Source organism: Urocitellus parryii, chromosome 14, assembly GCF_045843805.1.
Source record: "Urocitellus parryii isolate mUroPar1 chromosome 14, mUroPar1.hap1, whole genome shotgun sequence".
Lineage (NCBI taxonomy): Eukaryota > Metazoa > Chordata > Mammalia > Rodentia > Sciuridae > Urocitellus > Urocitellus parryii.
Window position 1 is genome coordinate 7,037,987 of NC_135544.1, and position 26,371 is coordinate 7,064,357.

At 37.4% G+C, this 26,371-nt stretch overlaps 1 protein-coding gene across 10 annotated transcripts in view; it reads left to right on the plus strand.

Moving 5' to 3' along the window:
• Window positions 1-26,371, plus strand: part of Unc5d (unc-5 netrin receptor D) — a 505,260-nt gene that overhangs the window by 268,692 nt on the left and 210,197 nt on the right. For all 10 annotated transcript variants that reach the window (XM_077792634.1, XM_077792633.1, XM_077792636.1 and 7 more), the window contains exons 2-3: window positions 9,292-9,510; window positions 21,990-22,133. In XM_077792634.1, the coding sequence (XP_077648760.1) occupies window positions 9,292-9,510; window positions 21,990-22,133 (363 nt within the window). The remainder of the gene's footprint in view (window positions 1-9,291; window positions 9,511-21,989; window positions 22,134-26,371) is intronic.

Consider the following 26,371-nt stretch of genomic DNA (forward strand, 5'->3'; position numbering starts at 1 on the left):
TATTTACTTATTTTTTATTTTTAAAGTTTATTCAAGGAACTTTTATTGAGTCTCAGAGCTGTTTAGCCACTGGGGATATAAATAATGAACAAAATTCTCACATCTGTTGCTTTCATGGAACCTACAGTCTAGAAGAAGGTGCATTGATATACATTAATAATTAAACAGTAGTACAAAGTATTATGGAAGGGCAAAGAGGAATGTAACCAACATGGAATTTTTGAGGTTCAGATAGGGCTTCACATAAAAAAACATCAGATTAGCAGAACCTTAAAGATGTGAATGGGCTATCAGGAAAAGAGGGGAAAATTTATCTCTGGGTAAAAGGGAAAGCATGTGTGCAGGCAACAGGTAAAGAGTGCTGAGATCTCTGAAAGCTTTAAGAGGCAGTCCTTAAAGCTATCAGGTGGTGAAGTGATAAGCCATGAAGCTAACTAGAGCGATAAGGAGGAACCTGATCATAGAAGACATGGTCAGTCATCTTAAAAAATGGGGAAATTACCAGAAGGAGAGAAACATTTTAACTCAGCAGGGTGTTTTTGAATTGTATTTTGAAAAATTCATGGCTAAATTGCAATATATAGAAGGAAGCAAAAGGAGACAAGAAAGAATTATGGCCAAAGACAATGAGGAACAGTGGTAGTATTTGAGAAGAATGATGGTGACCAAGAGAGGCATAGTAATGTGTTAGTCAGCCTTCCATTGCTGTGACTGACATAACCAAGAAAACAACTTAGAGGAGAAAAAGTTCATTTGGGGGCTCAAAAGTTTCAGAGGTCTTAGTCCAGGGTCAGTGGGCTCCATAGTTTTTGGACTGATGTCAGGCAGAATATCAAGGTGGAAGGGCATGGTAAAGGAAAACTGCTGAGCTCCTGGTAAGCAGGAAACAGTGAGCAGGGAGGAGCCAGGGGGAAGACATAGTCCCTAAGGGCATGCCACCAGCAGCCCACTTCCTACAGCCATGCCCCACCTGCCTACAGTCACCACACAGCAATCTGCTCAAATTTAACCCATTAATGGATTAATCTTCTGATTAGGTTATAGTACTCACGGTTTTATCATTTCACCTCTGAACATTCCTGCATTGCCTAACACATGAGTCTCTAAGGGGATAACCCATATGAAAATCATAACAATAGGAATAAGAATGAAGAGCGGACATAGAGTTTGAAAGAATATTTAGGAGACAGTCAATATGATTTAATTTAAAAAATTGAATGTAGAGGTGGAACGGTGGAAAAGTAGATGATACCCAGGTTCTAGAGTCATTCTTGGATTTACAGAACCTAGCCAAAGCATGAGTCTGTGAGAAGGTAGGCAGTAAGTTCTTCAGGCATATTGAAGGTATTTGGGATGTTTTGGTGAATATGTCAGGAGACAATTTAATGTATGGATTTGAAGCTCTGGAGAGAGACTGAAAAGAGGTAATAAATTTGCACATAATCAAAGGATAGATCATAAGTGGACAATTGTATCAATGAAAGCTAAAATTTGGGTATAGCTAAGTGCTATAGGGAAATAATAAAATCATTGACATAACTATTCTTAGACAACCATAAAGTTTTAGTTTTATGAGACGTTAATACTAGCATGTCAAAATAAGAACAGATGCCAAATGTATATGTACCAGTATACACAGGTCAAAATATTAAGACTACATAGGAAAAAGATACTGGAATGCAATATAGCAAATTATTAGTAGCATTGTTTGGGGGGAACTTGTAGACAATGGGTAACAATTTTAATACATATTTTATTTTTGTGTAATTTAGTTTCTTATAAGTTATAGTGTTCAAAATACTTAAATAGATCATAAAATGTTAGTGAATATATTTTTAGTTGTATTGGTTTTATTAAAATGTTGTACAAGTTCCAAGTCCCTCATAAAAGGTAATTTATAAAATTATTTTCCAGGTAAAATTTCTCAATAACATAAAATTTAGTTGTAAATTTAATATTTTATGTATCACCAAAACAAAGCAGTACTGAAGAATGGGGAAAATACTGTTCAAAATGTCAGGACATAGGTTTTTACCCTGAATCTGCACCTCAGTGCTCTTTCCAAGTTGCACAAGCTCCAAGGGCCTGGATAACTTTTACTATAAGAGAGTTCCAGATTTTATCTCAGGTGACCTCCCACTCTGTTTTGCCTGTGTCCATCTCATATCCAAAAATTTCTTTCTCGCCCTGTTTAGTCAGTTCAGCCTGTATTTAAATTTTGTGAAAAGGTCAATCTCAGTTTTTAAAATGTGACCTGACAGCTAATGGAAGAATATTTCTTTTAAAGGCAATTTTATGTTTGTTTCTTATATTTCTGTTTTCCCCCTTTTGTTTCTTCTTTTTGTCATAAAATGATTGAAAGCCTCTGCTGTATTAGTGTGCAGAACATAAAACACAAAGCTCTTCCCGAAAGGTAATTTTCCAAGAATGAAAAATAAGAGAATGGTGTTTGATTATTTGGTTTTCTGTCATTCAGTGTTGCATTAAAACAACCATTTTTCCATAACTATGAATGGCCTCCCTCTTGAAAACTGTCAGTTACAAATGAAAAGTGATAACCCTTTGAAAGCAAAGCCTTTCCCAATTTCCAGTAGGTTTTCAGATGAACTTGAACGCTAGTTAATGGTCCCCATTGACACACAAATGTATCCATTGTTGGGGGAGAGATTGAACAATTTATAAACTTCATCCCATACACTCCTATCAGCAAAATAACTTTTTTTTAAATTTTAAAATGAATATTTTTATAAATATTTGATTTAATTTCTATTTTTTTTTCTGTAGGGCATATTTGTTATTTGCCTTTTCCCTCATTCACAGATTTTAAGACTTCACTGTTAGCATTTTGTCTTTGTTCTGTGACTATTTTTAGTTTGTAGGCTCCTAAGGAAAGTTAACTATGTCTTAGTCATGTTTCTATCCTCAGTACCTAGAATACTATCTAATCTTAGTAACCACATACATATGTCTATTAAAAATATATATTATAGCTGGGTGCAGTGGCACATTCCTCTAATCCCAGTAATTCGGGAGTCTGAGGCAGAAGGATCAATTATATATATATATATAAAATTATAATAATATATATATAATTATTATATATATATATAAAATAATAATAATAATAATAATAAATATATATATATATATATATATATATAAACTGAATATTTTAAGGTAAATTTTGATAATTTGGGGAATAATGAGTGTGCTCTTGTAAGCTCTGCTGAATTTTGGAGTTATTTGTTTCTAGAATTAATAATGGCCCTTATAGTTTCCTTGAATGTGTTGTAAGCATTGCTTACCGTCTTACAGTCTTTCATCCTGCAGAATTTAAGATCTGCTCACTGAAATAATGTCCTTGGCTGACAATATATAAAATCAGCACAGGTAAGGTAAACTATGAAAATCCAGTGATATAAAACACTTCCATTTTTATTAGGGGTAGGAAAGAAGGCAAAATGGTTTCCTACTCAAAAAGGAAAAAACAAATAAATAAATAAATAGAAAGAAAGAAAAACATTTATTGGGGCCTAGAGTAAGAGTTTGTTTCATAAATTGTATTAACAATTTGGTATGTAAACTTCAGGCTGTTGTTCTGCATTAAATAGGTACAATGCATCCCTTATCTAATTAAATAACCATATGGAGACAAGTCACATTTACATATAAAATAGAGAACCCAGCCCTCATGTGATGTCTTTTAGATTATGTAACTTACTTTCTTGGGTGTGGCTTTCTCCTCTGACTTTCATATTGCCATGGATCAGTATGCTCATAGATCACGAATGGAATTTAAAGAGCTAAGTAAGGTGCTTTACTTCATTTAAATATTTCTGAGAGAGGGGCACTGGGATATTATGAAATCTCCTATGTTTAATTACTACTTGCCTAAGAAAGCCAATAGTTTTGGGATCTGGCAAACAGGAAATCCAGTGTGTTTTATTACTCTGCTTTGCAGGATAGCCACATGTGTAGTGTATGGCATAATCATTTGCTACATATATACTAGTTAAGTGCTTTTCTGCTTTATTTTCAGAATTCTAAACCTAAAAGAATTTTACTGACTTTCCTATAGGTACTAAGTAGTAAAAAAAAATGTTGTAAATAACAGTTCATATCACAGGGACACTGAGAAGAATATGATAATAGTAAGCACAAAATTGAAATGTAAGTCTTAAGAAGTTTGGGAATTGAAATCATAGGGATTCGAATTATAAGTCTTTTTTCCTATTTATGCTATAGTTTATGATGAAAGTGGTAGTAATGGTAGCGCATGATATTTATGTAGCATTTAATTATTGACTACATTTGTTAAATATCTCTATTTAATATCACAAAATACTAGTAAATTTTAATCATCTATTTTTATGGGTAAGAAAAACTGCCAAATGCAAGGTCACAGTAAACTAGACTTGGTCCGGGGATTTGATTCCGAAGTTCTTCTGTATCACCAGATTGAGTGTTTGCATTATTTTGTGGTTGCTGATTGCAATTTGAAACAAATACCATTATGATAAAAATACAAGCATACTCTAGAAACAGGAGATTTTTTTTTAAAAAGGTGTATTTAAATGTTATGGCCTCTCAAGAAAAAAAAAAGTATAACTTAGAATTATTCAAAACCTGTTGAAGCTCAACTTTACTCATCATATCACCCCATGGGTAGTAGTCCAGGCTGTCATGGATCCTGATTTGGGGTGACTGTGACATGCAGTGTGCACATTTTCATTACTAATTTAATACATCAAGTTGTCAATATCCACAGTTTTTTTTTGTGGTTAAAAGGGATGGAATGACAATGCCTGTGTTCCCTCCCTTTCTCCTTTCTGAGGTATACTGTCTTCTGTTAATAGTCCTGTGTTTTAGTTGAAGGTGTGTTTGTTCAATATTCCTGCTTAAAAAGGCATATGTATTTCCAAATGATACGTAGAAAAATCTTCATTATTTTCTTCTGAAACAATGACTCTTCTTTGACTTCTTCTATTTTTTATGAAACTCAGGACCTTAAGCATGTGAAGCAAGCAGTCAACCACTGAGCTATACTCCATTCCCTGAATTTATTTCTAACTTTGGTGAGGATGCCTCTTAATTTGAGTAGAGTTGGTTGATTACTTGTTCTTTTGAAATATTTATTTTTCAAAATCTTCTCTGGTATGTGTCCATAACAGCCATACTGGCCTGTCTTCATAGGCTAGCTGACAGGGTAACTACATGATCTTTAAGACAAATGTCATATTTAATGGAAATGGTGAGATGCCATGCAGATAATGTGTCCTTTTATTTCATCTTTTTGGTTTTATGAACTGCAAGCAGACACTCACTAAATCACAGTAGCAGGCTTGCAGTTTTTGTCACCTGAACTGAAATGGAATTGTGAGCTGGTTAGTCAGATCCCTGTATTCAAATTCTGAGTCCACCCTTTACTGGCTATATGGCCTTAGACTAGACATACAATCCAAGCATTTCCTCAAGTGCAAAATGGGATATTTGCAGTACTGGCCTGGGAGTGCATTGAATCCAGGTAGAGGGATATTGCGTGCCCTGTACCAATCAGTAAGTGGCAGTTTTTACTTTTATTTCCTGCTGGCTGAGTTTCCACATTCCTTAGCTTACCAAAACTCTTTTCTTATATGCTGTTGGCATTGGCATTTATAAAACGAAGCTTAGAGTTCTGGCTTTTTGTTTTCAAGAAGAAAGATCCAGCTGCATCCATGGGGAATATCTTTTGCCACAAGTAACAGAAAAATCTTGACAATCAGACGTTTTAAGCAAATAGGGATTTGTTAAAAGCCATCCACTAATACCTGGGATGGGTGTCTCCTGGTGTTGCTTCTGGCTCTCAGCCATGTCACTGTGGGACTTCCCACAGTCAGGGACTGGATTGTTCCTTCTGTACTTTTCCTCATAATCTTCCTTAGTTAAGGAACATGGGGAGAAGGACAGTACCACCCACACCTTTAATCAGGGAAATAAGAGCTTTTATGCAAGTGTCTGTTTTATGACTCAGTGGCTAGATGAGTGACACTTTACCATGCCCACCCCCAAGGATGTCACCTGAGTCATGACTTTTCCAGCCTCTTCTGTAGAAGTGATGTGGAAGAACACAGTTGGGTGGCCTTTGTCACTAGCGTTTGTCATACAAGATCTTAAGACTTTTCTCTGAATTATAAAGTAATGGTAAATGTATTAAGATGACAGTTTTCCTGAAAGCAGATAAGTATTCTTGCAGTCTCCTACAGAAGTATTTATTAAAGTAAATGACCTTCCCTCACGTCGACTCCTTTCTGATCGACACACTCTGAGAGCAAATTCAAGCCTCTAAAATGGTTCCCACTTCAGCTTCTATTCCTCTGTTTTCTTCCCTTCTCTTTCCTTAAAGAATCCCCTAAGAATTTCCTGAAGAATTCAGTTCTAAACCATTAGGTAGGGCTGAACATTGATGGGCATGGATGGGGTGAGCCAGAGGAAGGTGTCCTGGCCCTATGGGGTCAGGAAGGAGTATCCTGGAGAGGCTGCTGGCAGAGGGATCCAGACTCCTGGCTGCCAGGAATCCAACCTCAGGCAGAGTGTTGCTGCCCCATGATTAGAGCCTGGTGAGTGGGGAGAAGGGACCTTCCCTGGATAGACAGCACTAGATAAATATCACTCCAACACTTCACCATGCAAAGCAAAAACAGGAAAAATAGCTTGTGCACCTTTTCCACTTACTTCCTTTATTTGTTGGAAGGATGCAGTTAAATGATGATACATATAAAAATGTATATGTGTATGTACAATCTCTCACCTTCCCCTGCATTCTAATAAATCATTTTCCTTTGTTTCTTGTTTTCATGGATCCTAGCCTTTGAGGTAGGCATGGTTTTGACATTGCTTCAGTAATAATTAAGATAAAATGTTCCATTCTATTATTTTTTTCTTTCTCTTCTCTGAACATTAAGATTGATTGACTCTTAAGGAAGGTCCTTGGGCAGCCAGGACACTTACCCTCAGACTTCTTCATTCCTCTCTCCTGCATACTTTATCTAAAAGGCATTAAGAAAATGGCAAGAGGGTAAACTAATTGTTTTTAGATCTATGTTTTGTGAGTTGATAGTTAAAACGTGATTTATTATGTAATCTACTGCCTATGTTTTTTTGACATTTTTATTTATATTGGATAAATGTGCTCTTGTTATTAACTTAGAGCTATGACCCCTTTCTCATCCCCCTCCCTTTTCAGATTGTTACTTTTCAGACACATTCATATGCATTCCTACCTGTTAAGCAAAAATGCATCTATCAAAATGTATGTCTGCTCACTCAGGCTAGCTCTCTAGGTTTGGATATGCTGGGTATGCTTTATCAGGTGACCCTTTAATGCAACAATGAATTACTTTGGCCATAGCTCAAGCCCCTGGTGGGTGTGTGAGCATTTGATGCCCATATAAAATCTTTTAATACCTTTGTCATTTCCTCTAATGCATGGGTTTACAAAATCCTGCAGGGACTCGGTATTTATTGAAGGTGGAAATTGGCATGAGCATCAGTAGTAAAATAAATTAATAAATATTTTACAAAGTCCATTGTAAATAAATTTAATGTATTAAAACACCCCCTCATAATTCTATGATGAAATTGCTCTTACTCCCTATGACCTATACCCATTTTATTTTCTGAGTGACTTTATTGTAATTTCATAAAATAAATGCTTTGTCCTTAGCTTTGAGAGTACTTGCTTTATAATGATTTTTTGATGCTTCCAATTGCTTACACATGAGTTATTTTTTCCATTGCAAATGGAAGGCTTATAGTCCCTTAAGCTCTTTTGTTATTTGAGGTTGTTTTTTCCCCTTAACATGTATTTAATAAGGAGAAAATCTTGTTTGGGACAATCAAGCTATTATTATGTTTAATTCATTGCAGTAGCAAATCTTGCTTGTGTGTTCCCTGTGGTAAGAAGACTTGTTTTTAAAACTCAGTGTCTTTTATTTTCTTCATTATATAAAATACCTGTTAAAGTCCCTGCTCTCCCTGTTTCTTAGTAATTGAGAATTTTTCCTAAATGTTCTTAAAGTAGATCATTACCCCTAAAATTAATGAATTACCTTTGTCAATGCTTTCTAATTTAAGTTGTTGACTTAAATGTAAATAATAAGACATTCCATCCCAAATGTAATTGATGGCATGCAGAAAGCCAAGCTGGGTCACAGGCTCTCTCCTGGGAGTTGGATCTGGTGGGTGTAATTGTTTTTCAAGTAGTTCACTGGGTGACTTTTCTCATTATAGGTTTGAACACTGGTTTGGTCTGAAGGCCTATTCAACAGCTTAGTTGACCTTGGTATTGAAATCTTTGCTTTCTTTACTCTTCTAGTGGGAAGGCTTTTGAAAGCCACAGGATACCTCTCCTGGCTGTCTCCTCGATGCTCACCACTCACACATCTGTATCCCTGATCTTGTGGTGTTTCCCAGGATTTAAGTCCTTGCTGAATGTAGAGAAGAGGCAGGAAGCAAAATCTTGGCTCTAGCTTTTTCCTTTTAATAATGCTTCATCCCTTCCCTGAGGTTAAGGGAGAGCCCTATCGGTGCCTTCCCTTTGACCAGATGTTATCGTAGCTGCTAACTACATGATCAGAGCCATTTCACTGCTGTGTTTTAATTCTCAGCCTTGATTAGTGCAATTCCTAGTGTGTCATGGTGAAGTGCTGGGGGCAGAGAGTGGGCCGAAGGCAAAGAGAATGAACCCACATTCATTTTGAAGAGATAGTTAGTTGGTGAGTTATCTAAGGTAGGATGCCAGATAATCCAGTTCCATAGGTTTAAAAAAATGGGAAACAGTTTTGAATTTGGGGAGCTATCTTCTGACTGAGTACCTTCCATGATCACCCCTGTTCACTCAGATGTGGGAGGACAATATCAATTCTCCTCATTTTTTTTTTTTTAAGATTTTGAGGCAGTTTGCTGTCTTCGTTGACTCTTCTGAGATGATGACTCGCCAAAGTGAACTTGAGATCAGACCAACCCCACGAATATTAATCCCACAACACTCGGATTCAAAACTCAAGTTTTAGGGTTCTCATATTCATTATTTTCATTTGTCCAACAGACTCAAGGTCTGTACACCCGAAGATACTCTATTATGCTAGCTGAGCTTCTAGAAGACTTTCTTCTATGCCAGTCTCTCAGGCATATCATACTAACATGATAAGTTTTCCAGCCTATGTTCCTAAAGATGGTGTGAGTTCAGTATTTTGTTCTCATTTATGAACTTTCAATTTAAGCTGTGTTCTGATGTTCTCTTCAATTTCATAGGAACCGACAACGGTGAAGTTCTTCCTGATTCCATCCCATCAGCTCCAGGGACACTGCCTCATTTCATAGAGGAACCAGATGATGCTTACATCATCAAAAGTAACCCTATTGCACTCAGGTGCAAAGCAAGGCCAGCCATGCAGATATTCTTCAAGTGCAATGGCGAGTGGGTCCATCAAAATGAGCACGTCTCTGAGGAAAGCCTGGATGAGAGTTCAGGTAAGAGTGCAGAGCAGTCTTCTGACTCCATGACAGCTCCCCACCTCCCCCGGACTGTGTTATGTATGGGAAAGACTAGAAACCACCTGCCATCCTGTATTTAAATGAGTTTATATTAACATTATCCCAGACATTGAAGATGTAGTTGATTCCGCAGCTCCTTTGATAGCTATTCTAATATGCTGCAGAGGCATTTTTCTTGGTCTATATAGCTTTCAGCATTTAACACTGGATGGAAGTTAATATTCCCTTTGGAAATCATTCTTCTTGGAATATTAACTTCAGTTGCTGTTTTCATTTTCTGAATTCTAAATATTTTGAAACAAATATTAAATCTTTCATCAAACACATTTTAAGTACCATTATTTTAATTTCTTTTAATACTTCCTCCTATATATTATTCTTGTGTACTTTATTCTCCACAGTTGGTGGCTTTGGAGTACTCTTGAATATTTTTTGATTACTGTGTATTGATGGATCCCAAATTAGATCACTGTATTCTAGCAGGATCTCTTGCATGAAAGACTTTCAGAACCATCTTTATTAATAGTTTGTTTGAGTGATAAATAATGATGATGGAATTATGATTACACTGGTTTATGTTTATTGAGTAGTCATAATATACTAGGCCTTATCTAAGCATTTGGTGGGCATTACTCAGTCCTTATTGCAGCCTATTAGGCTAATGCAATTATTACCTTCTTATATACAGAGAAACCAGGATTTACGTAAATTAAGTGCTTGTGCTATATCTTAGTGTAAGATCATTTGACTAAAACCTTTCAAATTCATATTTTTTATAGCTTAATATGTAGCAGAAATAATATATACTTTTGCACCTGGGTTCTTCAAAATAGATAGTCTAGTCACACCCTAGATTATTGATTTTATTAGTTCTATTTGGCCAACCCACTAGATGTTAGACTTTGAATAAGTCAGAAATCCTTAGTATAATGAGAAAGCCTCAGGTGAGCTCAATGTAGTAACAACATACTAATAAGTTCCAGTGTATGAGTCTAGGCCTTTCAGAGTATTCAAAGAGGGTCAAGATGTAGCTCCTGTAGGTGTACTTTATCACTATGAAAAGAGTAAAGCAAATCAATGTCTGAATAGAGGTATGTGGTTCTGCAGAGGATTAAAAGAAAAGATCACATCTAACCAGAAATGTTAGGAAGGGTGTTGTGAAAGTGCATTTGAAAGGAACATGGATGAATGCAGTATCCAAACAGGCATAACCGGTGCCGCACTGTGTGGTGGGGAGAAGAGTTCCAGTGGTGTGAAGGCCACAGACATTAACTAATGAGAGGAAACTGAGTGTGTGTTCAGCAAGAAATTGGGTTTGGTTGAAATATAAAATTAATGTAGGAGAATAGCAGCTGACAGCTAGAAAATTTAGTTTAATTAATAGCATGGAAGGCCTCCAATGCCAGAGTGAGGAGTTCTTTATTTAATTTTATGGACGTGCTAGTTTTGGCAGAGATTGATGGTATTGTTTTGTGAGAGTATAATGGGTGGAGCTGTGCTTCAAAGGCTGAATTTGGCAGAAGTGTCTGGAATGGTAAGAAGGGGAGGAAGTTAGACACAGACAGCTCAGGTGAGAAGAAAGGAGATCTGTTTCTAGAATAATGGTAAGAAGTAGATATCTGTTTGATAGAGGACTATTTAATAACATAGAATGTTACAGCTGACCAAATGAATAAAGACAGTGGAGGAAAGAAATTTAGCATATGACTAGAATGGTAGTGCAATTAATAGGAATAATTACATCAGCAAGAAAAAAAAAATCTGAGATCATTGTTTGGACTATCTGAGTTTCAAATGCTTATGGAATCTCAAGAAGAGATAACAGTTGTAGAAATTGGCAGGCTTCAGAGCAGACAGAAGAATGCATTTGGTAATCATCAGTATAGAACGAAGCCAGGGAGATGAGAAGCTGTTACAAGAGAAAGGCTGATATGAAAAGGAAAAGCAACTAGACACAGTTCTTCATGAGCAAGGGAGAGGAACATCTGCATCCAGTGAAGAAGGAACTCAAGGTAGGCTGAGTTCCAGAGCAAGGAAAAACAATTCAAAATCATATTTAGGTTACAGTCTGTCTCTGCCTAGAAGTCAGTGAAGGAAAGGGTAGAGAACTAGACATTTTATACTTATTTATATACACACAGAGTGCAAATCATTATACAGTTTTGAGCTAATTTGGGATTGCAGTAGAAATGCAAATGTTTGAAGATAAAAGCCCTATCACCATCCCCCCATTCATTTCCAGATTGGAACTAGAGTTGTATGAGGAATTTAAAAAGGTACCTGTCTTAGAGCTATTCTTCTTCAGACCCCAGCTTGCTTAAAATCTTGGAATCCAACTCTGAGAATCACAAGAGATCCTAGTGATAATCTAGCAGTCCTATTTTATACATTAAAAATTCTGTGACCCACAAGGTACAACTAGTTCTTGGTGTAGCTGTGTCTAGAAGCCACAGTTGCTTATGTTGACTTCAGGTACATTTTTTGACACTACAAACCACTTTTTCCTACAGATTCGTATGTTGTTCTTCCTCATCAAAACACCCACAAGTACTTTTCCTCATGTAAATTTGGATTTCTGTACATGATCCATCATGAATCTGTTTAGGGTTTCAGTCTTCCAAGGGTGTAGCGCTGCAGGTATTCATTGGGATATCTTTATTCCTGTTTCTGCCATCTCTGTAAGGGCCAGTTCCTTATTCTGTGTCATGTTTCTGGCACTGTTAGATAAAAACTTACTCCATTCAAAGGGGTAGAGACATTTCCAGGATTGCAGGAGCAGTTTTCTTCTTGAAAAGATTTGACACAATCAAAGAAAAAGAAGAAAACCAATTGAGTCTTAGGGTCAGACAGGTTTCTGACTTCAGGCTCCAAAGTTGGGATCTAGGATGCACCTGGATGATTAAACTTGTTTGTGGGAGAAGTTGAGTTGGAAACAATAGTAGTCTCACCCTCACCGATTGAACTTAGCTTGAAAAATTGACAGGAGGACTCTGAAACTTGGGATGGCACAACAAAGGGAAGAGAATCAACTACATAAAGAGTAGCCTACCTAACAATGGGAGAATATGAAAGGTTGATGTACCTTATACTCATTTAGCCCAACCGGAAAAGACACACATACCACTGGCTCCAAGGGGCCCTATGATTGATTCTCAAATGTCTGTCCTAGATTTTGCCTAATCATGAACTCAAAATAGCAAATCCCATTGGGTAAACTGCTCTAAATGAAAGGAAGAACATTGAAAAACTATCATCCATATTTTTTATACCATTGCTAGAAAATCTTATTATATCATTCTCATTTCAAGGCTTCTGGATAAGTATTGCAAGCCGATTTAACAGTACACCCTCTTGTAACTTCACGACATTCTGTTTTGTTATTATTTCCCCCTTTTAATTCCCATAGCATTGCTAGGCAACTCCATGTCTTGCAGAGAGCATTGTTGATTACATTCTCTACTTCCAAGTAAAAATCTCCCCTTCTCTATTTCTTTTTTGTTGTTGTTATTTTTTTAAGGCCAATAAAAGTTACATATTTCAAAGGAACTGGGCAGAACAAAAATTCATAAATGACAATCAGAAGAGATTATATACCAGTTTTTTAAATGCTGTTGAAAAAGATTTTAAATTTTAACAGTTACCTTTTGAAAAGAATTTAATAAGCACACCCTTTTCTTCCAAGTCATTTTGATTGAATCAATAAGAAAGAAATGTCTCTCCCTAAACAGTTTTCTTCTGTGTAGTTAATGAAAATCGCTGTCTACTGCACACTGCAATTATGTTTCCTAAGCTTTGTATTAATAGTGGAATAGTGGAAACAGGAGCAAGATAAGTGGAGATATTTTACCCCAAACCAATACATAAGTGCAATTAAGGTTGGAAACAAAATGGCCTCAGGTATTGAAAAATAGATGCATTACCTCCCTTGGGTTCTCCAGTGTGGAGCTGGAGAATAGTGCTTGACTACCTTTACAGACTTAATGGCTTTTGATTGGATCTGTAAAATAATTCCTGCTAGTCCAGGACTGAATGACACTAAGAAGCCAAGGACAGCAGGACCACATTTGGCCAGAGAAAAGTATTTTTCTCTCTATATATTTTAAGTCCTGTTGGAAGTAACTCCTTATATATCTTGGACAACATATTCTCCATTTCTGAAATATAAGGGACTTGTGATATAGTTTTTTTTTTTTTTTTTTTAAACTGATGCGCTTGCTTTCTTCACAGATCTAATGGGAAATGCATGGGACCTGGGAGGGTTTGGCGTAGACACAAAATCTTTTGTATTTCCAAATTGGAAGCAATAAGTCCTTTCAGTTGTTAAAGGCTGCAAACTGCCTTTGGTCTTTTTGGTAATTTGGCTCCGTCATCTAACAGTTCAAATAAGAAGAAAAAGGATTGTGCGTTTTCATGCAATTTAGCTTGGAAAACCCTGAGCTAGAGTTCTTTCCTGCAAAAAGTACAATTTATTTGACATGAGTTACTGTGTTTGCACAGACAAGGCTATACCTCTTAGTAATGTACACTTTCAGTTCTCTGCAGAAGCCAAGGGATCCTCTTTCATTTGTTCTGCCTCATTTCATTTGGAAATATGGGAAGTCTTCTTTCCTAGGTTTTGCTTCTGTTAACATCTGGAAGCTTAGAATTTAGAGGTAATCCCAACCCAAGAACCATGCCCCTGTGAAAAGGGTGGTGTATTCAGTAACATGGAAATCAAGACTTTAATATAACAGGCAGACACACACATGTTCATTTACAACAACAGCAAATGACAAAAAAAAAGCAACAAAAAAACAACAAGAAGCCAAACCTATCTTGACAATCAAGATTATATTGCCTGTGGGAAGCTTGAGTTATCAATAAGCGAAACCAGTTCTTTATTGTTCAATAAAAATGAGAGTTCCCTTAACAATGCTTCATGCTTTTATCTTATTTTATCTCAGAGGTATCCAACTCTAATGAGTGAAATAATGTGTATTTCAACCCGTTATGGGAAAAGTCTCAACTCTGGTAAACTAATTTTTTTTTCTTTTCAAAAAATATCGTTTCAGGGACTCTATTGTGTGTGATTTCCTTTTTAAACAACTGGATCCTCTCTCTGGGGATAAAAGGTTAATGGATTGTGTTGAGAAAAGAGAAAAGAATGGAAATAAAAATGTATTAAATCTTTAAAGTTAGCATCTCAGAACTTTGCTGTGCTGGTGATGAGGATTTGAATATAGTATCTTCCAGAAAACCATTAATTTGAAGTTGCCTTCAGTGATTCACAAATCACCAAGGCACATTTGGGAAGCATATATTTTAGACCATAGAACATAGAGAGAATCAATCTCTCAAGTGTTCCACTGACAGTTTGTGGGTTTAAAACTCACTTTTTTAGAAACTTCCTCTCTCTCCACCCTGAGTTTCATCTTGTTCATCACTCTGCCTCTCAGAGAAGACTGACAAATTCTTAAAAGGTTTGCAGCTAAATATTATGAATCCCTCCATATCCTGTGGCAGAGTATGAAAGCCATGTCTCTCGGGTCTAATTTAACCTTTCTTACAACAACATCAAAAAAATCTGGAGACCACTTACTCTCATTCCATCTTAGCTGTGACTGGAAGCAGCTCGTCAGTTTTATAACAATTCCCAATATTGAACAGAGATTTGTTCCAAATCCTAAATTCTTGAGTAATGTTTTTGGATTTTCTTGTGTTCTTTTCTGTTCCTACAACACCCGGTGTATGTTTAGGTGTCTGAAGTAGGAATTATGAAGCTGTGAAACAAAACGAAACAAAAACCCTGAAGATTGCCTAGTGCTTCCGATCCTGGGTATTAGTGTTAGACGGTGACATGAAATATAGCTCTCTACTTAGGCATTTTTTTATAAGTATATCACTTAACTTCCTTTTACCTCAGTTTCTCCACGTGTAAAATGTATCTGTCCTCACTATTATGTTTACGTAATACCCATTCAAGGTGAGCCTTCAAAATGATAAGTCTGCTATTTTGTTTTTGGAACGAGGCAAGTGGCTGTTGATGATGATTCAGAAGACAAATCTTTCATCATTGTACACTTTCACAATTCCAAAAAGATAAAGAAGGCCAACATTATTAACAGCGAACTGGCCTTCGCTTTATTGTTGTCTATGATTTGTCCATTCAGTGTGCATTCAGTCTCGATGCCGTTCCCGAAGCCCATGGTATCTGTGCGTAACCCACACTGTATGGTACCTGCACTGACCTCAGGCCATGACCTGCCTAGAAGAAGGTGATTTCAGTGACTACAGGAATGCAAAGCCACTGTCTAGGCCACAGGGTTGGAAAGTGTGACCATTATGACCATGTCTCCCATGTTGTCCTCTGACACAGAAGTGAGTGACTCCCTGGATGCTGTCCTCTAAATGCTACTCCCATGTCCACTTTTCCCTCTGAAGTTCTGCTTCTTGCTGTCATCAGACAACAATATCCAGCTAATTTCCTTCCCTCTGCCAAACATCTCTGAGCTGATTAATTCTAATCTCTGGTGTGGAAGAAAAGAGAACGCTTGGGTGTATTCTTCGTTTCTGTACTTAAGTCTGAACTTGTGGTGCTTCTGAAGACTACGTGAAGTGCTTATTATCCTGGGGAAACTAAAGAGTATTCATTAAGCATAGTGCACATGCACATTCAAAGGATGACTTTTTTTTGTCAGAATACATTTTAATCTTGTTGCTAGGATGAAGAAGCAAAAGACATTTAGCCCTAATTAATCATCTGCCAGAAAAATGAAATATAGTTCTACCTTTTAATTATCTATATTTAATTTACTATTTTCAGTAGCGTGTTGGCCCGAAGACATCTAAACTCCCTCAAGATAGGGAGGTGCACTTCCATGATAATTCTTTCCAGAGTTTTGAAGTTTCAGGTATTTGTGATACTCATGTGTCCTTACCAGGATCGAGAGCCCCCAGAGACTTGCCCTAGATACCAAGCTACATATTGATGACTTCAGAGCCCCCAAATCTTAGGCAGAATGGAACCCAACCAAGAAGCTTTTTCTTACCCACAGAGAGCTTAGGAGCTGCCTGGGTGTGATCCTGTGGCCTCTCTGTGCTTTCTGCAGTGTTGTTCCACATTGGTTGGGGAGTGTTGAAGTGTCTTCTCATTTAGTCTAGATGCTCCTTGAGGTCAGGAATCTTCACCACTTAGCACAGGAGTAGGCACAAATGAGGCATTCAATACATATTTTTTTTTTCCAAACAAATATGTGTCACAAAATTTGTAACACCTCTGACGCTATCTTATGTAATGGGAACTGGAGCAAAATTACAATCATAAAACCATAAATAATAGTAACACACGTTTTAGGATGAAATAAGCTAAGGTACATGGCAGTATTAATCAAAGTAAAGGGTCATACAAATATTATAATGACAATATGTGATTATTCAAAATATGGAGAAGCTTCTCATTGTTCAAGCATGTTTTCTGGGCTCTATTCCTGGACTCCTAAGAGATAAGTGGAAAACATTGCCTTATATGAATGGTGGACTCAACTTCTTCCAGCCAAATGAGCTGTTTTCTGTTCACTCAGGAAGCAGTACAAGGAGAGACCACCTCAGCCAAATCTGGGCAGCAGAGGGGCTGAGATACTAAGGATCCATAGTCCAGAAGTAAAGCCTCTTAAACACTACAGTCTGATGTTTTTTCACAGGGAGTTTGATTTTTCTCTTTTCCTCAAGAACTGAGCAAGTCCCTGTGTTACTGATGATACAGCACAGAAATGATTTTTTGGAGCTTGGTCCACAAAAAATTGGATAACTATTCTTTTGGTTAAGTTTCCAGTTATGAAACATTACAATGCAGAAAGTGAGGCACAGAGCACGTGAAACACTGAGCTAAAAACGCCCAGGAAAGCAGGCACAGAGACGGAGGTGATAAAACAATTCAACTAAAACCTACATTGCCAGTCTCCTGGTGTTTCCAGTGGCTTGAGGTATGAAAAACCTCTGAGAGGAGAAAGGAACTCTCCCTTCCTTCTCGAATGTATTTATTCAGTTTAGTAAGCCGAGCATCCTACTACAGAAAACCTCCAAATGGTTGAAGAACATAAAGCTGTGAGGGGAGGTAAACATCTGAGAACCGTGTCAAATCCCTCCCGAAGTGCCCATCGCCAGGTGGATCTGAGAACTGGTTGGCAACAATAACCACCGTAGGATGTTACTGATGGGCTTTGTGGAAGTGTGATAATGAGCTGTAGATAAGAGGTGTGGGGACAGCTGTTAGTAGACACCAGGCTGGGGTGGGCATGGTACTGAATGTTAAATACAATTCCAGAATTTTTTATTAGCGACAGAACGAGTTCAGATTTTACACGGAGACGATGTGGCCCTTTTATTAAATGTTAACCAGGAAAAAAAAATATTTTAATTTTCTTCCCTCTCCATTTCTTTTCTCCTGACTTTTGCATTTCTCTCTTTTGAACAGTGACCCATCTACCTTCAATTAGTTGGAAAATTCTCTAACTTTGAGTCTCCCAACAGGATTAGACCTGCTAAGAGTAACTAGTGTTTTCTATCTGATAAATAAGGGGATTACAGTAATAACTGCTGTCAGCATTTTTCTCATTTAAACAAATAAAGCTGACAAATGATGAAGTTCTGTGCTGCTCTGTTATGTTTAGTACATGCAGAGCAATTATTCATCGGCTGCCAACATTAGTCTATCTACAACTAAACCATCCAACAGCGTAGAAAGCTTATTAGCATATCAGTACCATAGTCATATTTTTATATTCTGTAAGACTCTACTCCATAACAAAAGCTGATGGGTATAATTTGCACAATAATTTAAAGGGTTGGACTTTTCCATGCTTATTAAAGTTATGCAAGTTATCGGGTACAATGCAACTCTTATTTATGAGATGCCATCTTTTATTTGCTTGGAATTTTTGTGCCGCTAGAGCATTTCCTAGAACAAGTTAGCTGCCATCTATGGAGGTGGAGAAGTAGATGACTGTCTCTGCTTGCAGCAAGGGAGGATAAACTTCAGTGGAGTGGGGGAGAGGACGGGGGAGTGCTTTCTTTAAATAGAGGCGGTTTTCTTAGCTGTTTCTCTTGTGTGGTTATGGACATATCCAAACCTACCTATGTGTATGTACATATACACTCATATACATATGTAAGTGTTTGTGTGAGTGTTTGTAATAAGGGAAATGAGAATTGAAGAATGAATGTACCGTTTTCAAAAAAAAATGTCAACTTATTCTAATAGTTCTTGTGTTATGTTAATGAAAACTATGATACAAAATATTCATAATTTTCCAAGTGTTCTAAAAGGGACAGTGACAAAACTAAAGACCTCATGTTAGAAGAAGGCCTAATTCAGACAGATGATATACTTTTTATAGGATGGTCATGTTGCTTGCAGCCTACCGTCTTGATGCTACTTATAGCAAAATATATACCAAGCTTGAGAGCAGTTGTTTTATTCATTTTGTTTTCTGATCCCGTAGGGAACTCTCTGAGCCATGTTGAGGTGGTATATTTGTTTTCATTTCCAGCTTAGAGGAAATTGGTAGCTTAAATATAAGATGGAAAATGAAAAAAAAAAAGGAGGGTTCTTCATTAGTTTGAGCACATTTCTGTCCTTTCAAGATTATAGCACACTTCTTTGGGTAGACCCTGCTTCCCAAAGTGTTGATATATTCTGTCTCAAAGGTCTCCCTGTCCTGCAGATGTGGCCAAGTGTCCTTGCCCTCCACTTTCTTTTTTCTTTTTTTTTTTTAAGTGCTAGATACTGAGCCCATGGCTTTGTGCATGCTAGGCAAGCATTTGAATACTGAGCTACACCCCCAGCTCTTTGAGTGCAAGGAAATAAAAAAGCAGCAGCAACAACAATAACAACATCACCTCCAAAGGTTCTTTCCTCCTTTTCAGTGGAGGAAATGGCCTTCAAAACTGTCATATCCCTGACGAGGAAAGTGCAGTACTTGTGCACTTTCCATTTCAAAGAGGGAAAATGAGAATTATCAAGTGGCCATCAGGATGAGTTTCTGTGTGTGGGTACCTCCTACAAATATAGAAAGTTTACCTCAAATTGCACAGGGTGATTTACGAGGCCATAACTGTCTCTAATCACACACTATGAATAGCATATTATTGGTTGGATGGAAAGGCTGTTTCCCCCCCGGCCTGACTAATCCATTCTTGTTCTTTAATACCCAAGACAAGATCATGTTCCACCTCTTCCACTGGGAGTCCTTGGCTAATTTTGATCATATTGATGCTTCTGGCCCCTGTATTCTTTGTGACACTTAAAGAGAAAGTATAGGCGATATGTTTGACAGCGTTTTGTCACTACTTCAAAACAGCTGAGATAAACACCTTAGAGAAGGCAAGCTTTATTTTGGCTCACAGTTCCAGAGTTTTCAGTCCATGGTTGACTGACTGCATTGGTCCTGAGGTGATACTGAACATCAGAGTGCAAGGGTATGTCCCAGGAAAGCTGCTCAGCTTATGCCAGCCAGGAAACAGAGGCGGGGGGGGGGGGCGGGGGGGGCTCACGGACAAGATATTCTTCCAGAGCACACCTCCCTTGCTACCCCCCACTTCTCTCCTGTGACCTACTTCCTCAACTCAGTCCCACCTTTTACAGTTTCCACTACCTCCTAATTATGTCATCAAATCATTAACACATCAGTGGCTTACTCCTTTGATGAGGTTAGGGCCCTCATAATCCAATCATTTTCCAAGAGCTCCATTCCCAACTTTGCTGCACTGGGGACCACGCCTTCAACACATGAGCCTTTGGGTAACATTTCAGATCCAAACCATCATAGCTACTTAACCTTCTTAAGCCATTCTGTTCCATAATGCCAGATGGAACAAATGCCATGTGGAACACCTATAAAAACTTAAATTGAGCAATGCATATGCCACTTATGTTCACAATTAGTATGTTTGAAACAATTCATGTTTTTAAAGGTCTATTTGCTTAAGAAAACTAATAGGTAAATGAGTAAAACATTTGAAAAATGCATTTTCATCCATATGAAAATATATATGATATATAAATTAAAATTAAAATTCCAAATATATATGATATATAAATTAAAACACCTATGTCAATTTCATGGACATAGTCACAGAATGGAAAACTTGGAAATTAGTGGGTTGATTTTTCTTTAAATATTTCATGTGTTAGTCTTATTTCCATAATTAAGAAGAAGTATTTAAAATATAGATATAGCATTGAATTGTGAAGAGCCACCTGAACATAGGGCCAGTCCAGTGGAAGGCAGAAGCAGGGTTAAACACCAGGTCCTCCAGTTACAAGCCATGAGTGTGGACAGAGGACTCAGCCTAAGTCATATTGCTCTCATCTGCTGCATAGGTCCACAGTAGCATTCACTGGCTCTGTGTTATGGAAATGTAAGTGAAAAGGTTTCAACTGAGCAGGACACTGGGCACATACACAGAGTGCAGTAAGCCTGGCTGCTCTTCTCCCATGCTGCCCATCCTAGAGCCAGGCACAGGAACAGTGAGTCTCTTCTGGACAGAAAGGACACATTCACTGTAAAGTAAGCTACCTTGTTGGTGATGAAGAGGAATGTCCTCTTTCATCCTTGGTGATCAATGAAGGTGACCATTCTTCCCAAAGAAAGGAAGGCTGATAGTCCTTAGTCAAAGTTATGGAAGATGCTTCACTTCCCAGTTAGAAATATACCAAGCAAATTTTCTAACTATTTGAATTAGAAAGCAAAATCATAAAAATCCCATTAAAAGGTGAAGGTCTTAATAGCTCTTCCCAGTTTGTAGATGTAGCCATAGATAGGCCCCTTCATATCATGGAGATGAGGGATTTCCTGGGTTCTCCTTTCAGTGATATAAGACATACTTCACCTTTTCTGGTTTGCGTTTCTGCCTAACCTTTCTTTGGATCCCATTGGTTCAGTTGTCCTGAGCTTCTGAAGCCAGTGTTCTGGCCCTTCCTTGAACTAACTCCCTTCCCGTTCACCTCATCCTGCACATGTTTTTATTCTCTTTCTTCTAAAGCCACACTGTTACAGTAGCACACCCAACTGTCAAACCCTGGGGCATGGTGTTTAGAGGAACCTGAAACTGTGGTGTCTGCGATTGGTATGTTGCGACCTCTTTAGATTCTATAATTCTAGCAATTAACTTTGGTGCTCTGTTCTTCATGGTAGATTTTATACCATGAAAGACAAAGACAAAGCACTAAGTCAAGGTACTATGAAAACTACTGCATTATACTGGAGCCATATTGATAATACTTTACACTTGTGCTTACAGCCTACTCAGCTGGTGGAATTTAATTAGCAGTAATATATTATTGTCAAAGTAATTAAAACCTTGCCTTGATTAAAAACAGAATTGTTTAATTAAAAAGGAAAGGTTTGGCTAACCTTAACTTTCCATTTGAGAAACACAGTAGCCTCAGCTGATAGTCTCTCTCTCTCCCCCATCAGGATTGAAGGTCCGGGAGGTGTTCATCAATGTCACCAGGCAGCAGGTGGAGGACTTCCACGGGCCAGAGGACTACTGGTGCCAGTGTGTGGCATGGAGCCACCTGGGTACCTCCAAGAGCAGGAAGGCCTCTGTGCGCATAGCCTGTAAGTATATTCTGTTTGACCTTGTCCTGTAGGAACATGGACAGGAGTTAAATAGAGCTCAGGGGACTTTGGAGATATTACATGCTTCTACAGAATATAAATGAGAGGACACAAGAACCCATTGGAACTCTCTTTATCTCTTCTAAATTTACTGTTTTAAATTTGTATTTTAAATGTTTGATTATTTCCTCCAGAGGACAATCAGCAAATCAGTTTGTCTAAGACCTTCTACCTCAATCGTCAGAATGCAGGTGTCTCAACAATGCCAGGAAAAACTCTTCCTGAGAGAAACCCACACAAATGGATTCTGCTGCTTGCCATCAATGACAGAGTTCAGAGGGCATTGAGGGGAAAAGTTGAGCAATGACTGTTTACTGTGCTTTCCAGCAAATCTGCAAAGACAAGACATTAAAGACATTAAGGGATTTTTATAGCCTACTGTTAAATCTCTTCTCTCTGAATCTTAAAACATGGAAATGGGTCTTGAAACTGCATTTATTTGACCCAAGTAGGTCTAAAAAAAAGCAAAGAAAGAAAGAAAAATGCACACTTGAAAAATAATACATAAGAAAGAAAGAAAAATGCTTTCCAGGGGAGTCCAAGATTTCTTTGTCATATTTCAGCATCAGTGTTTTTATAATCTAAAAAAAAAAGATTTATAAATATGCAATCTTCTTTTCTCCTTCTTTAAGATGTCTTCAACCCACCCAGTCCCATTATCCCACCTCTTTGGGTCCCCATAAACCAACACTGTTTGCCCAGTAATAGAAAAGCCCTTTCAGAAAGAAACTGGGCGGTGGCGGACAGAGATGATTGTTGTTTTATTCAAATGCCATCTTGTCTTTTGAGAGTACTATAAAGAATACAGGACAAGAGGGATTTATCTGAGAACTCAAGGAATTCTTCATAACAGATGTTGATGGTTTAGAGATTAAGAAGAGGAGTGGATTGTTATTTGCAGAGACATTTACATGTCCTGGGAAATGAAAGCTTCCTCTTAAAAATAGGCATCACTTTCATTGTGCTGGCAATTTAGCAGGTCTTTCCTGGATGTTGCCTGGGCCACAGAGGAAAACTTTATTTTTTTTTTAAATTTTATTTTCTCAGGGGAAAACTTTATTTTTGCTTATAAAAGGAAGAGAGGTCACCCACCTCCTAATCTGCTTTCTAAGTGAGAACCATGGGGAATACTTTTCCTATAGTTATTTAGTTACTTGACTTTGGCCAACCAATATTTTATGGCTTTAAAGTAACAGGTCAGCTGAGAGAAGGCATATGTTTGCATTTACTTTCCCATAACAAGTCCAGGTCTGGGCTTCCCCAACATGGTCTCAGTCAGGACAGCCAAGGCATTCAGTTTTAATCAGGCCAAAGCAGATACTCACGGGGCTCTCTCCAAACAGAGGGGTTTCAACATAGGCTTCCTCAGTTTCTTTATTCTTAGCTTTAATTCTTCTTTCCTTTTTTTTTTTTTTTTTTTTTTTATTATTTCGCTTCTCTGAAGCCCACGTGACCTGTCACCTATTCTTTGAACTACTATAAATAGCCTGGTTGGTCTGCCTCCGGTCTCTTCTTCCTTTGTACTTGCTCCCTTAGTTCTTGATTGCCACAGTTTGCTAAAAACTGCCAGGAGTTTTCTCAGGGGAAAACTTTATTTTTGCTTACAAAGATTGGCAGAGAATGGTTCAACCTACCTCTTTTTCCTCTGACTTTGTATATACTCTTAATTTGTCCTTACCAATCCAGTGTTCTGCATGTCACTTTCAACTGGCTGACGTGTGACTTCCCTCCTGGGGTCTCTGGTTTCACATGGGTGTTTACATGATGGCAAGGAGCTGACTTGAGTCCTGTTGGTTTCCATTGGCAGCTTTGCCGCTTTTTTGTTCTGTGGTGATCCACACTTTATTTCACCCTACTGTGTCTTTAGTGTCTTCATTCATGAATGTGTGCCTACTTCATAGTCATTGCAAGAGTTAAAGGTGTCGGTAATTATAAAGTGTTTAAAACTGTGCCTAGCAGAGAGCTAGCACTCATTCTCATTGGGGCTATTTTTATGACATGTCTGATTCTCCATAGAATCAACATCTCTCACCTGAAACTGTGTGAATCCTTGCTGTAATTGAAAGAAAATTTTAGTGCCTTCATACTTTTTCTTCAGATTATGGATATTTACAAAAATCCATTCCAGATCAGCTCTTGGTATTCCACTCTTCCAGGCATGGTAGAATCAAAGAATGCTAAGGATGGAAAAGGCATTTTTTATTCTGTCACTTTCCACATTTGTAGAGTTGTGAAATACTTTCATGACAAGATTTTGCAAATCTCTCCAATGATTAAAAAAAAATCATTTTGCCATTCTTGTATATAATATACACATATGTGTATGATAGAGGTGTAAATTTCAAGTAAAATATTTATCAGAATATTATTAAAACCTATATTGTGCTTTAACTTAATGTATTCTCAAATAACCTTTGCAAAATGTTTTTAACTTCTTCATATGTAGCAAGTGAGAGGTTTTTTAATTTATTTAAAATTATTTATGCAAGTCAAGACATGATTTGTCATTAAATATTGCATTTGACTTGGGGACCCATGTACATTAAAATGTAAATTGAAATTTAACTAGAGTAATGGCATCAAAAGTTGGGAGGGGGAACCTGCCTTCAGGACCTTACTTGAAATTTTTTTTCTTTGCTTACAGGAAAAAAAATCCACTTTAAAAAAGCGTAATTTTTATGTTTTATTAGCATAAGAGAGAAGATTTCTAGCATTTATTTATAAGCATTTCCAGAAAATAGCACACTGTATATGTGGGTAGTTTTTACTCCCAGTAATGAAAAGCTGACTTGGATATAATTGTCACTATGTTTCTTCATATTAAATTGTGTTTTTTTAAAAAAATTCTACAGACAACTTAATATGCTAAATAAGGATTTTGATAGATGAAGGTAGCTTATGAATCTGGTGACAGTTATCTTGAGGGGACTTTTCAAAATTAGTCTCATTTTTATATTACTCATTAAATTATTCTTGCTCAACATTAGAGCTCCTTATGCTTCCTACATTTAACCAATGATCCATTAAGAATTTAACAATTTGAAAATTGCAGTGGGCAAAACCTCCATGGCAACTGGCACATTCAGCTGAAGGATGTGTTGACGGGAGTGTCTTGACGTGATCACGTTTGTGAATTTATGAAAACACCAGGGAGCTTACTGGATGGTGTCCCTCAGAAATGATTTCATTTTAAAGAGAAGCTGTACAAACAAAATCATTTGTTTATGTGACTCATTTATTCATTAAAATGGACACCCCTGGGGTACTAGTTAAATACAGAGTCCTGACTTCCACCCCAGACCTTTAGGATCAAACTCTAGAGGAAGGGCCAGGAAAGCTGTTTGTATTCAGTTAACCAGGTGATTCTGTGATCAGCTGTCTCTGGAATGTCTGGGCTAGACACAGTTTTTCTCAAACTATAACATGCATACAAATCTACTGGGTTCCTTAAAAAAAACAAAAACAAAAACAAAAAACTACTGATGATTCAGTTAAAATAACTCAGGAGGGGCTGGGGTTGTGGTTCAGCAGTAGAGTGCTTACCTAGTATGTGCGAGGCCCTGGGTTTGGTCCTCAGCACCACATAACAATAAATAAATAAAACAAATTATGTCCAACTACAACTAAAAAATAAATATTTAAAAAAAATAACTCAAGAGGTCTACTCTAAGGTCAGCAATATTTGTATTTCTAATGAACTCTTTGGTTAGAGGTGTTGCTGGTTGGTCCATGCACCGTACTTTGAGTAATACCTCTAAGAAGCACTATTTGGGAAATGTTGATTTAACCCATTTATCATCATATTATACGTGTTTGTCATTTGACACGTTTCAAAAAATTAGGTGACCTGTCCAGAGGGGTCACCTAGCTAATGGCAGACATGGCACCTCATCTGTCCTTGCACCACACCCCCCTTGAGTGCTTTTGCTACTGAGCCATGTGGATTTTTTTCTGTTAAATGGGTGTTTGAGAACCATAGTATAAAAGTTCACATGCTTTTAAGTGTTTTTTTTTTTTTTTTTTTTTTTTTTTTTTTAAGGAAAGCATTGATTGCTTTCTTATTTTAAGAGTCAACTGCATTCTTCCTCATGGTCAAATTCTAATGTGTGTATAAACACTTTGTTTTAGGAGCCAAAGTGCCTGCCATTTTAACTTTTTTACTTAATTATTCCACCCTA